Source organism: Aspergillus luchuensis, chromosome 7 (genome assembly GCF_016861625.1).
Source record: "Aspergillus luchuensis IFO 4308 DNA, chromosome 7, nearly complete sequence".
Classification (NCBI taxonomy): Eukaryota; Fungi; Ascomycota; class Eurotiomycetes; order Eurotiales; family Aspergillaceae; genus Aspergillus; species Aspergillus luchuensis.
In genome coordinates, this window is record NC_054855.1 from 2,402,498 (window position 1) to 2,415,626 (window position 13,129).

The 13,129-nt window shown below is 50.2% G+C and overlaps 5 protein-coding genes across 5 annotated transcripts; 3 read left to right on the forward strand and 2 right to left on the reverse strand.

Moving 5' to 3' along the window:
- Window positions 1-1,460: 1,460 nt before the first annotated feature.
- AKAW2_70801S (uncharacterized protein) lies at window positions 1,461-1,917 on the forward strand (the record flags this gene model as incomplete). Its single annotated transcript, XM_041683423.1, has 2 exons — window positions 1,461-1,662; window positions 1,751-1,917. The coding sequence occupies 2 exons, from the start codon at window positions 1,461-1,463 to the stop codon at window positions 1,915-1,917; spliced, it is 369 nt and encodes a 122-aa protein (XP_041547685.1).
- Window positions 1,918-2,488: 571 nt separating this feature from the next.
- On the reverse strand, window positions 2,489-3,227 carry BET5 (TRAPP subunit BET5; the record flags this gene model as incomplete). The annotated part of the gene is made up of 4 exons (XM_041683424.1): window positions 2,489-2,506; window positions 2,557-2,645; window positions 2,714-2,859; window positions 2,935-3,227. 4 exons carry the CDS (start codon window positions 3,225-3,227, stop codon window positions 2,489-2,491), a joined length of 546 nt encoding a protein of 181 aa, XP_041547686.1.
- Window positions 3,228-4,944: 1,717 nt separating this feature from the next.
- AKAW2_70803S (putative calcium/calmodulin dependent protein kinase) lies at window positions 4,945-7,012 on the forward strand (the record flags this gene model as incomplete). The annotated part of the gene is made up of 3 exons (XM_041683425.1): window positions 4,945-5,556; window positions 5,618-5,755; window positions 5,825-7,012. The coding sequence occupies 3 exons, from the start codon at window positions 4,945-4,947 to the stop codon at window positions 7,010-7,012; spliced, it is 1,938 nt and encodes a 645-aa protein (XP_041547687.1).
- A 2,154-nt stretch (window positions 7,013-9,166) lies between these two features.
- Window positions 9,167-9,618, reverse strand: AKAW2_70804A (uncharacterized protein; the record flags this gene model as incomplete). Its single annotated transcript, XM_041683426.1, has 2 exons — window positions 9,167-9,203; window positions 9,353-9,618. 2 exons carry the CDS (start codon window positions 9,616-9,618, stop codon window positions 9,167-9,169), a joined length of 303 nt encoding a protein of 100 aa, XP_041547688.1.
- Window positions 9,619-12,294: 2,676 nt separating this feature from the next.
- Window positions 12,295-12,615, forward strand: AKAW2_70805S (uncharacterized protein; the record flags this gene model as incomplete). Its single annotated transcript, XM_041683427.1, has 1 exon — window positions 12,295-12,615. One exon carries the CDS (start codon window positions 12,295-12,297, stop codon window positions 12,613-12,615), a length of 321 nt encoding a protein of 106 aa, XP_041547689.1.
- Window positions 12,616-13,129: the final 514 nt, after the last annotated feature.

A 13,129-nucleotide genomic window follows, 5' to 3' on the forward strand; every position in this document is an offset into this window, starting at 1 on the left:
GCGCTCCGATTCAAGTTTGTCCAGCAAATCCGTGACAAAAACAACAAAGCCCACCTACCAAGACCGGGTATAGACTTGGCTTTCTCTCTCTCTCTCATCCTGCGAAAGTGAAAAAGAAGGAAAACAGCCAAGCTGCCCGTGCTGTGCAGACCAGAAACGGCCCAAGTTCCTCTGACCGTATCTTCAACAATATTTTTGTTTTTCTTTTCTTTTTTTTTTTAGTTGATCGCCCCGTGAGTCACTCACTCGCTGCGAGAGCTGAGCTTACTTGGCACAAGCACAACTCGTGTTCTGTCGCACGGCTTAAGCCGACCCGTTGAACACAGCCTGCTTTTCTCTCTCTCTCTCTCCCTCTCTGGTTATCCTCGCTCGAAAGGAAGGAAGGAAACAGTCAGATGAACCATGCCAAATAGCATTTTTGGAATTAAAAATAGGGTCATAATGGAGATCCTTATGGTGTGTGTACATACACCCGCCTCCCTCTTGGTACGATGAATGGATTAGGTAAGGCACATATAGTTAGCGGCCATCAACGGGAGAAGGGAAGGCAGCGAACAACAACACCATATCCCGTCACGTCTCACCCGGGAATGCCGCCATTGGTGTCTTTCAAATCCCTCATCAGCAAAAAGCCAGGAACACCGCAAAACACGGGTTCACACCGATAGGACCTGATGGAAGAAGGATGATGGCGGCGGCGGCGGTGAGTGAGTGAGCGAGCAATGAAAGGTCTGGGCCAGACCGTGGCGAATTACTTCACCGTGAGTCAAGGGCGATGTCATGCCCGCTGTTTGAGCTGATCTGTGGTTGAGATAATACCGAACCAACATGTAGCTTCTAGAGCTTTGTGATTTCCCCGTCGTGGAAGCTGTTGGCTTTCATGCTGATTTGCTATTTGGGGGTCACTATGTTTGGGTCGCCCGCTGCAGCCGAACCAGCCCTACCATGTGTATACAAAATAAACTGCGCAGTAGCAAGAAGGGACTGACTGAGCACAGCATGGCTGCCTTAGACAATTGGCCCGTACATCTACACAGTGTACTGTTATCCAAAGATGACGATTGAAAGCATATCGTGACACCATCACCGTCATTATCCCCACAATCAATCACCTCATCCCTCTCACAATGACCTACCTGATTGTAGTGGTACAGCAGCAGCAGCAGCACTCATTAGATACTACTTTGCACCCCAGCAAAGTCCTGACATCAAAGCAAAGAATAGCAACAACGAAACAAATGACATCTTCGCCAAACCTAAACCCCAAACCCAATCTTTCATCCCCCATCAACCTGACATCAATCTTGCATCAACCCTCCATCACCATATAGAACCAAACATAAATACCCCCTTTATTCCTAGTATTACAAACCATATCTCCAACCAACCGAACCATCCAATATACCATCAAATCAACCCATCCCAAGCTACTCAGAGCTACTACGCAGCAACAATCAAAAATGTCCAACCAATACGAACGTCAAGCCGAAGACCTCTACGAGGCCGAGAACGACCCGTCCCCGGTATCTGGCACCTTCCGGGATAACTCGTACGCACACGAGACGCGATCGGGTCTGAAGAATCAGGTCCCCGTGACTCGGGACGATGATATCTATGAGGATCCGATGCAGCCGCCTTATTCCAATTCGGATCAGCAGCTTGGTATGTTCCCCCCTTCCATACCGTATTAAAATGATTTATGCGTTGTGTGTAAGAGGAATGGGTGCTAACGAATCTGCTTGTTGTACAGCTCAAGATGAAGACGAGGCGATTGATCAGAGTAATGTGATCCAGGGAAGGACGAGGGGCGCGAAGCCGCAGACTCGCAACCAGTATAATGAGGGCCCTGATGAGGATGATTTGCCGGATGAGGTGTTGTATGGCAATGTGGGGACTTCGAGTACTCGCTATGCTTGATTGATCACATCTTCCATGTATCGATGAGTGTGGATGATGGGAAGGGTGTAATGAGTTATGTTGTGGATTGTTTTTGTGATTATGGTTGATGATATGGGTAATTATGTGATATATGTAAATTATCTCTGGGAGGACATGTATGCTCTCAATGTTTCATTTTTGAATATTATATAATGATAAGACGTCAAGTCATAAATTCGTTTGTCCCATACTGACCTGATCAAAAGTTTGTGCCTGGTCCTGGCTTGGTCGCTGTTCGTGTCGGACGCGGACCGGTGTCGGGTTGAAATCAGGTCTGCGAGCAATGTGCTTATGTAGCTATGACACTTGTGTGGCTCGAGTAACGGACCTGTGGCAGGTGTCGACAGTCGACAGTAAGGGACTCCGGCGAAGGCCTCCGCCGCACCGGACCGTTGCTGCACGACGGCTCTCTGAGGTCATAGGGATGCAGGAGGGGCTGATCCCGCTATCGCATGGATGCTTGTTTGCGGAAGCTCAACAATCAAGCTTGGGGCTCGCTTCGACTCAGATCCATGAGCGATTAGGGTGTTAATGGATTTTCAAGTCGGTTTCATGACAGAACCCGAGTCTGTTATCGGTTTAGATGACATCCAACTAGACAACGTTGAAAGCACATACCACGAACTGCTCCAGAGACTCTTCAAAGAGCTCATTGTTCACACCAATACCACCTGGATGCTCGGCGGGAGATAACGGGTTCTTGACCACTAGAAGTAGAGGTGGTCAGCGTACGGCTGTAGAGGGAGTCATCGTCGTAAGCTAAGCCAGAGCGTACCGTATTCGACGTAGAGATTGATGTAGATTTGCTGCAACGCAACACGCATGTTTGGACTCTTGAGGTCCGTCAGCATGACGAACTTGATGTTGGTCGGGGTTTCGTAGTAGTGGAGCTTGTATTGGCTCGTGCGGTAGGTAACGAAACTATAAACGTGGCCGAGTTGTTAATGACTGTCCTCGCAGTCGAGGTGCCTCGTCGCTGTAGTATAGTGTCCTTACTTGTCGTCCTCGCCTCCTAGCTTGCGAACCATGTTGCGCAGGGAGAAAACAGTACCGAAGATGAGCTTGGCATCGTCGTCCGTGGCGCGCGCAGTTTGGCCTAATGTTGCGGGGAGACCCGGAGTAGATGTTTCGGAAGTCGGTCGTGAGGACTTGCTGCCAGTCATGGAGGTTGGGCGTGGGAGCCAGCGCCGATTATAGATGCATTCAGCTAGGATGGGAGAGACCAGGTTAGCAACGTCAATTGGAATGGCTGGGGATGGGTGGGTGGATGGATGCGAGGGAGGTACCATGACGATCGAAGATATAGAAGGAGTAAACAACCATGATGCCGACAGGGGATAGTAGCGAAGATAACGGATTAGAAACGAACAGTCTATATTTGGAGCGTCGCAGAGGTGGCTTGAAACGTGTCTTCCGAACGATAGAGATACAAGATGATAAGCCCCAGGAAAGGAGATCGAGGGCGGGTCTGACGGGGGGGGAAGAAGGGGAGAAGGTTAAGCTGATCAGTTGAATTAGACTCGGGGATCTTACTCGTGGGCGGTGAGTCGCTCAGATCCACGGATTCTCGATCCAATTCCATAAAAAAACAAAAAAACAATACAATTCGATTATATGCTGAACTCCCCTGTTTAAGAATTCCGTTTGTGGTTGATGAGTCGTAGGCTGGAGATTATATCGAGCAGATCGTCAAGTGATGCTTTGAAGTTCAATAAATCGTGCCTATCACTATTTCTTCGGGGAAATTCAGAATTAACGCCTCGTAATGCTTAGTATCAGCCTTACATAAATCTGGTGCCCTGGGCATCCACCACTTCTTCAACCACCACGATTTCCCCTCTCAATCACCCCCCGTCGATCTCTTTCAGCTCTCTCCCTCTCTTCGATCCTGTCTTTTGATCTCACACCGCAACCTTGAGGAGAAGTAAATCATTTCTCCCTCCTCCTCTTCTTCCCGGAGTCCCTGTTCCACAGCACTGAATCCTTCTTCAGTCGGTCCCTCATTGCCAAATCTTGACTTCGGCGCAACGGCTGCTTATCTCCATTGCCTCGTAAACCCCGATCTTTCCCCACACTTCATCACAGGCAACCGTCATTTTTCCTCTTCTCGTCACGACCGACCCAAGTCTGCCAAGTTCCGATCTTTGTGTGAAACACTCGGGACCCTAAATCCTTGCCGCGGTTGTTCGGTCGTGGACATCTTCCAATGGCCTCAGGGGACGCCGAGCTCCCCCAGCAGGATGCCAGCCCGATCACCACCGAGCGGCCACCTTTGCCGCCATTTCGCTGTGTGTGAGTTGCACTGCTTTGCTCGTCTCATCTTCCGAATCTGCCCTCAGGCCTGTCTCTGGCTTTCTTCAACCGTGCACTCATTCTTCCCGGATGCTCCTACATGGGGATACTGATTCACATCGACTTCGGAAATTAGTTCCACCCCTTCCTACGAAAGTCCCCAGAGACATCATCGCCGGAACCCAATAGTCAGGCGTCCAGTTAAGGTATGTATTCTTTGCTCTGGTAATACGCTCTCATACGTGCTGTTTGACTACCGCTTATAAATACGCCTGCCTCTTGATTGTATAGCTCTCTCGCTAATCGTTGTTACCAGGAAACGCTGAATGCTCGGTCAGAGTATTATACCAGCCAGGATGATGGCACTGCTGAGCACCGGATCAATCAATATGTGATCAAGCAAGAGATCGGCAGAGGATCATTCGGAGCAGTGCATCTTGCCACTGACCAGTTTGGAAACGAATATGTACTTGCCCCTGCGCAACATCATCTCGGGTATCTCCTGAAGAAGCTGACCGAGAATGCACCGTTCAGGCTGTAAAGGAATTCTCCAAGGCTCGTCTACGGAAACGTGCCCAGTCACATCTTCTGCGCAGGCCCCGGGGCCCTAAGCGTCCCTCAGATGGCTTCAACTCCCCACTGCATCGCCGCCCGCCGGGTGGGGATGAGCACAAGGAAAACGCCCTCTACTTGATCAAGGAAGAAATTGCCATCATGAAGAAGCTGAATCACAACAACCTTGTATCTCTCATAGAAGTCCTCGATGATCCTACAGAAGACTCACTATACATGGTCATGGAGATGTGTAAGAAAGGAGTGATCATGAAGGTCGGGCTCGAGGAACGAGCAGATCCTTATGATGACGACCAATGCCGCTGTTGGTTCCGCGATCTGATTTTAGGAATCGAATACCTACATGCGCAGGGTATTGTACATCGCGATATCAAACCAGACAATTGTCTATTGACGAGTGACGATGTCTTGAAAGTCGTTGACTTTGGAGTGTCGGAGATGTTCGAGAAGGATTCAAACATGTTTACCGCAAAGTCAGCAGGCTCTCCTGCCTTTCTTCCGCCGGAACTGTGCGTCGTGAGACACGGTGATGTCTCGGGCAAGGCTACGGACATATGGTCTATGGGGGTCACACTGTACTGCCTTCGATATGGCAGGCTCCCATTCGAGAAGCAAAGTATCTTTGAGCTTTACGAAGCCATCAAGAACGACCCTGTTGTATGCGAGGGAGAGACCGACGAGAACTTCAAGGATTTGATGTTCCGAATCCTGGAAAAGGACCCGGCTAAGCGGATCACGATGGAGGAGTTGCGGGTACGTCGTGAAGCAAAAACGCTGCCTGTACGCCATTATCTTACTCATAGTCTGCATACAGGAACACCCTTGGGTGACGAAGAATGGACTTGATCCTCTTCTACCAGAGAGCGAGAACACCGCTGAGATCGTCGGTCTGCCCACAGAAGAAGAGATGAACTCCGCCATTACGAAAACTATTGGTCACGTCATGGCCGTGGTAAGTTGATAACCTCATTGAAGATACTACTGTCGTGACTGGTAAGTTTCAAGCTAACGATTCCAATAGATCAAGGCGGTTACGCACTTCAAACGACTGATAGATCCGGCAAAGGCAGACCCGCCCATGCAGAGCATCCTTGGTCAAGAATACGAGACGCACTTTGTTGAGCCTCCAATGGAGATGGAGCCAGAGGAGAGCTTCACAGCCAGCGGCAATATGCCCATGCTCAACAAGAGCCAGAGTCTGAACATGTATAATAGGCGACCTTGGGAACGTGATAACGTGTTGCAAGGCTTCCATCAGCGTCGCGACGATCTAATTCCCAACCAGCTTACCGACAGCAGCGAGTCTCTCAGCCATCACAGTAAACCCGGACCTGCGCCAGGCAACAACGGCAGAATTGCTTCCAGAATGGAGCCTGAACGGAAAGATTCCGGGTCTATTCGCAGTCACAATATCGCCGGAGGGTCGATTGACGAGTTCCAATCCAACTCCAACCCTCAGTCCCCGTCTCCTTTCGTCCCGCTATCCCGGGCTAGCTCGGTCACCACAAAGCGCAGCGTTGAAGGAACCCGTGGCCATGCACGCGATCCTCTGGAGGAGGAATTCCCGTTCCTATACATCGGACCATCAACATACACCGGCTCGTCCAACGAACCCAACATGGATGCTGACACCGATCCCATCTTCGAAGAACCTGACAACATGATATCTGCCGAACCCGACGAGATGGACGTCGACGTATCCCATCCAATTGTAAGCGAGTCTCCCGGTGCCGCTGATTTCGACATCTACGAGACCGCCTATCGACAAGAAATTGAACGCATCCGGACCCGCACCCTTCCCCGGCAAGGCACCATTCCCAAGATGTACCTCACCCGCCGCGTGGAAGGACGAGACGATGTGAAGAAACTCGTGGGACAACATAGCCCCGATTCACCTATAGCATCAGGCCGAAAGAACACAGGCCTAAGCCTGAGCTCTGCAGTTAGCGCCATCAGACTTCAATTGGAGCAACAACAGCGACAACAAGAACAAAAAGCACAGCAGGCTGCAGAGAATCAAAAACCGGCCCCACTTCGCCCATCTGTGCCATCTGCCTCGGGCGGCATTCCGGAGCCAGTCGCATCGTTGTCTGCGGCGGCTGGTACCACCACGACTAGTGGCCCTGAGACATCTGATCCATCAGATATCTCCTCGACAACCAGATTAAGGTCCTTGCTTGATCGGGTCAGGAGTAGTCAGGACCCGTGATCGAGAAAATGATGGGAGAGGACTGCCCTGGGTATAGGTCGACAGCGGGCAACTACGAAGTCATTTTTAGTAAAATAGAAAGGGGATTATTATTACCGTTGCATGCAGCAGCCAGAAGGAAGAAAATACCTGGCGACATATTCATTCCCTACTGTACTTATGTCAGATAATAGCATTTCTGACAAGCTTAGATATAGCAGTGTAATGCAAAATCCTTAGAACACTCGGTATGAATAATAATCATGCAACGAACAATCACCAGCCAGCCACAGGCTCGACGGGGCGCCCTAATACATATTACGATGCACAAACATTACAGTGAAGCAGAGCTAGAGCTAGAGATATTACATCTGACGTCTACGCGTTTGGAGCTGTGCTTAATAGTGCTTGCTCCTCTTCAACTTCTTTTGATCCTCTGTTCGTCTTTCTCCAATATGGCACGATGACCTCTTGAAGAAAGAACTGGAAAGCTGTACATATAACCTTGTCAAGATCTGATCACTAAAAGAATTAGTAATTATACAATATATTATGTCCTGACCATAGAAGAACCACACGCTCAGAGACAGCGGAGAGGGTCAAGGCAGAGGAAGAGGAAGAAAAGTTGGCCAGTGGAGAAGAAGCCACAAGCGGAAGAAGAGAAGAATGCCAATAAGAGAGACGGAGGGAGAGGAAGAGAGAGAGCACATGATGTAGGACAAGGAAGATTATGCCCAAAACAAGGAAAGTCAATATGTCACGTCATATTCATGAAGTTCGTATGAATGGAGACTTTGGAATAGTGCTCCGAAAGCCCGATGATGTGTGCAGAATTCAATATGCATGGAAGATCATCAACTCAGTGCATCATTAAGGTGCATGTACGCATAAGGAAGGAGAAGAAAAACGCAGGAAATTGATCAAGGAAAGTGGACCAATCAGGCTTTTGGTGACGAGGTTGACCGACTTTTGCACAGCTTCAGCCAGATACGCGCAAGTTAAGCCAGCCCAGAGAAAGTAAAATTGGACATGTCTGTCGGACGCTTCAACTCGGTCATAGGGATATCGATCCGCCAAGCATGAGCAATCAAATTGTCCATCAAGCCGCCCCGCCGAACAGCGGGACCCCGATGCGCAATAATGTGAGATGGGAAGAAGAAGAAAATAACGTAAGAAGGATGTGGCGCCCATTGCCTTGCTTCCTTTACATTCCGATTTGCTTTTCTGGTGAGGGATTCCGAACCAATGCTAACTATCGTTCATATTCAATGTTGTAATTCGTCCGCCATGCCATGATGAACCGGGAAATCGGAGACGCTGTGTGCTTATTCTTCATGTCATTCCGGCCTATTCTCTGGTGGTTTAGATATGGGTAGATCGGAGGCTGGTGTGGGCGGTTCATCTGGATATCTGCTAGTAGGATGTATGAGACTCCTCCGGTTGCTTTGTGAGAAAGGATGTCTGTCCGGTGGGAGAGGCTCAAAAGGCACTCCCGGTTCCCGTCGTATGAGTGGTGTATCTCTATGACCTAAATGTAGGGTTCCGGGTGATGGCAAAGTCTGTCTCAAATCCGGACGCGGTAGCTCTCGCATCGAAGAGCCTATGTCTTGATTCGGCATATCCCTTGGCCGCTCGTCGCTACTCGGTCCCATCAACGGAATTGGCCTCCCCGGCGGAGGAACGTAGTGCATTTCATGTCGTGGTAATTCCGGCGGGCGACTGCTGCTGGCCTGGGGCGAAAATGACGGCAACCCTGGTGCGACTCCGGAGGGACTAGTGGGCGTAGACGAAACTTTCAGCTTGTGAGATCCAGACCGCCGTGGGGGTGGATACGTTTCTCCACGAGCCTCAGCAGCTGCCTTGCGCCGTTCCGATTCAGCCTTACTAGGCCGTCCACGCTTCCGTGGAGGCTCTCCTCTGGCAGTGACGCTCTCCGAACTTGGGGACAAGAGGGCCGAAGCTCCACTTTCGCTACTGTAAGAAGCGGTGCTCGTCGCAGGGCGTGGTTGTATCGCACGCGGGGCACGAATTGCCCTGTCAGAAGGAATTAGGGGCCTCTTGCGCAAGACGCTACTGCTTTCTAGAGGAACGGTTGCTGGTACGGAGGGTTCATGGGGTTGCGGGGGAATCGAGCCGAGGCTGTGAGTGACGGATAGTTGAACGTGTTGCAGCATGTTACAGAACGCTATTTGACAGGAATTGAGGGAGCGACCTGGACAGAATCGGATCAGCAATGCTAAGTCAACCATCCAGAGCATGAAAGGCTGTCCTCGTACGCAGTCAATGCGAACAGGAAGTGAGTCGCATTAACTCAAGCTGCCCGGGGCAGAGGACAAGCGGAAGGTGCTGGCAGATCTGTACCTGGAGGAAGGGGTATATCCGCCCAGCTTGGGGTAATGTTGAAATCCCTGATCATTCTGACAAGATGGCTCGAAGGCACTCGGGCCTTCTTCAGAATCTCCGTAAGCAGAGTGTACTAGAGCCAGCCATACCCCCGTCAGCAAGAGCACCGGTAATTGCGATGACAGAGGGACTTCCATGCCCAAATCTGTCGTAGGAAGAGGGGCGAGGATTGGAGGCCCTACCTTCTCCTCCTCAGTCCATGGCCTCTCTGGTTGGTTCGACATAGCCAGCAGACCATGGAAGTATAAGGAGGCGGATTACCTGCTTGATGATTGACCAAACACACGAACCGAATGTAAAACCGATCCCAGAATCTAGACTGGAAGCAAGATATAAAGAGTGACGCGTCACGCGACTACGGATGTAGAACAGAACAGTCAAGAGCAAAGCACAACGCCAACCAGGTCGACACGCACCAAGCACGAATCGACGAGGGACCGAAGAAACGATAACAAGAAAGAAGGGAAACAATAAAAAAGAAAAAGAAAAAAAGGAAGAACAGAATTGCCACGGAGCCTCCCAAACGGAACGATGCGTCTACACCAGTGAGTGTATCAACACGTGGGTTCTTAAATAGAGATGCAAAAGCAAGCTAGGAGAGCAGCGAATAAATGTCAAGAAAGAGGAAGAGGGTCAAAACAATGGTCAGCAAACGAATGAAAGGAAGATGAGCCGATGCACATGGGTTGAATAGCAGACATTGAAAGTCAAATAATCGTTCACTGAGGTAGTGGAACACATGAGAGATCGCAAGGGTAAAAGCAAGAAGACGGCGTAAGGAGAGGCTATAGAAACAAAACAACCCAGTAGGAACACCTCCGAATGGATAACAGTTGCCTCTGCGATTTCAGGCCACCGCGTGGAACAAAGGCTTGGGAAAGTTCCAAAAGGAGGAAAGAAGAAGAAAACAAGGGGAATAAAAAAAGAAAAAGATTTAAAATCGAAAGAAGGAAAAAAAGGGAACGGAGATAAAAATAAACGATGGAACCAAAGTGGATCGTGGCCCTAAGAGAGAAACGTCAGGGCAGTTGGCTGCCGTCGTCGCTGGAGATCGAATGGATTTCTGGAAAGAACAGTTTCAACGGTGCATACTGGTACCACCTCGAGGGTGAAAAACGAATGTAAGAAGAGGAAAAGGGGGGAAGAGAGACGCTCGACCAGTAGTGAGGTAACACCGTACCCTCTCAAAAACGTTTTCTAGCCAAACGGACTTTTTAAGTCGGGGCTGCGCAGGAGAGCACTGGTGCAGATGCCAGACATGCGGCCGGTTGGCAAGAGGAAGGCTGCAGGGACTCCTATTCTTTAGCTCCCCCTCTACCTTGCGACCTGCAACTTTTGGAGAGTCGAAGACGAGAAGAGAGCCACAATGGGTCAGAACTTAAGTGACCCGAATCAAGGACAGCGGACCCCAACCTGCCAGAGAGGGACTAGACCGGAAGCTACCGAAAAGGATAGTGTTTCAAGAGCGATGGTTTCAAAAATGCCATCAAGTGTCGGTGGCATTTGCAGCAGAGGGGAAGGGGAGAGAGGGGGAGGGAACCCAACCGCACGCTCAACCGGGAGGGGCGCGTTAGCTCTGGAATTTCCGAGCCAGTTCGAATAAGACCAGGAGGGGTGCCAAAAAGCAGCGAAAGACTAAAGATGCATGAAAGCTGGGAAAACGATGTAAACCCGGACGGGTAACAAGAGCAGGGGGGCCACAAGACCAAAACCGACTCGGCGTGAAGAAGCAATGCAACAACAGCCTGCGGCTACTGCTGTACGCCCTGGCTACGAAATCAGACAAAGTTAAAGTCCTGTGCACTAGAAAAGGGGTGGATAAGTTGAGGGGACGATAGCAAATGAGATGAGAAGTAAAGAAATAACATAAAATGGGGGAACAAAAAATAATATAATAATAATAATAATAGATATAAGGAAGAAAATCGAAAGAGGATCGTCTAGGCATATCCAGGAAGGCAAGACTTGCCGCCTCCGGGTCAAGAGGCGTTCCTCTGGGGCAAAAAAAGACCCTCTCACGGGACGCAGCGCGTTCTGACGGTACATGATGGGCGACAGGCGATTGATGATGAGTGGGTACGGGCGCCCCAAGATGTTGGGTCAATGGCCTGGAATCGACAGGTTGCTCAGAAATGAAGGCACTCTTCTCCTAAGGGAATGAGGTTCGGGGTTGGGGCCCGGAAGTAGGTAGTGCGGTCGATCCATCCCGACAGCAAATTGTCTCTTGTGTGTCAGTCCGTGTACTGTAATGCATACAGTTACAGGAAAATGCAGAAGCATGCATTGGCCCTATTCACGATAGCGGGAATGCATCCGGCGATGACTGGCAGAAAAATGATAGCAGCGGAGGTGGTTGATAACCGCAGAGTGGGGGTGTTGGGCTCCGCAATAGGCGCGGACGAGAGCAAAATCCTGGAGGCTGGGTAGAGAGGATGGATCCCGTTAGTGCAGAAGGCGATTGAACGAAGGCTGCAAGGATGTTCCGGAACGGCCAGCCCAGACACTAAGCCGTCTGACTGGATACTTCCAGTCCACTCACAGTATTGCTCATCCTGTCTAGCATCGGAGCAGATTGAGTGTATGGTCCAGAGATCATGTTGACCATCTGGATGAGAAGTCTCTTCGGAAGCTCAGTAGCATATGAGAAAAGAGAAGACCGACTCATAATAAATGAGAGTCAGGGAACAAGAGGTAGCTGCCGGCAATAGTATGGATTGTTGCGCAGAAGCGGATTTTTTGCGGTCGTTCTTCTCTTCCCTAATTTTATTTTCCTTTTTTATAAATCCGATTCCACAAATCGCCGTTTCGATTTATTTTTCACCATAATTTTTTTTTGTCTGACCAAATTGGTCGGCACGGCGGGCGCTCAGGGACAAGAAAAATAAATCCATCGGGAAGAGATGAAGCAGACCGACCAGCCGACAGAAGCCTTCCCCCACAAGGCAGGCTGGGCTCATACCACCGCGCTTGTGAACTCGCTAGACGGTCTAGTACTACACAGTACATCGTCAGGTCATCGTGGTGACGATCTAGGCAATGTTGCCGCTGATTTTCATTTGACGGGTCGATTGTCGGAAGGTGGCCAACAAGTAAGTATTATTAGTAGCAATGCGAGAAAGCAAAGTGGTCTGTCTGCACCTGTGCATCGTAACATCGGATCGAGACAGACAATGGCCCATGCACGAGAACCATGCAGGAGTAGCAAAGCCCCGCCAACATGAATCAACCGTCAGACGGTAGTCCACTATAGTCCTGCATGGACAGGTTGTCACTGAGGCCGATGGGTTTCCCACCGGCTCTCTTCGACCTTCCCCGACGAGTCCGAATCGCGGTCGTTTATGGCCAGGAATATGAGACCACCGTATCCATTGATCAACGGACCGTAATGGAGATGAGCGGGGGTTTCGGGGTGTGAAATCGACCGAGAGAACGAAGCACATCGCGGGAAAAGGGGAAGATCGAAACAAAGGGAGTTCCGAGACGAGGAGGTACTTGCCTTTGGGGAATGGCAGAGGGGCCTGTGGCGCAGTCCGTAACCAATTAACCGCTGACCGTACCATACTACTATAGTACTAAAAACTACCAGTAGGAAGGGTAGAACCTTCCGGCAACCAGGTAAGCTTACCCTACTTGGCCGCTGTTTGGTTTGGTAAAAAGCCAGCACTTCGGTACCCGCCGCGGAGGTACCGGTGACTTCCTGGCAGGCGGGAACATTGTGGCAGACCCACACCTCAG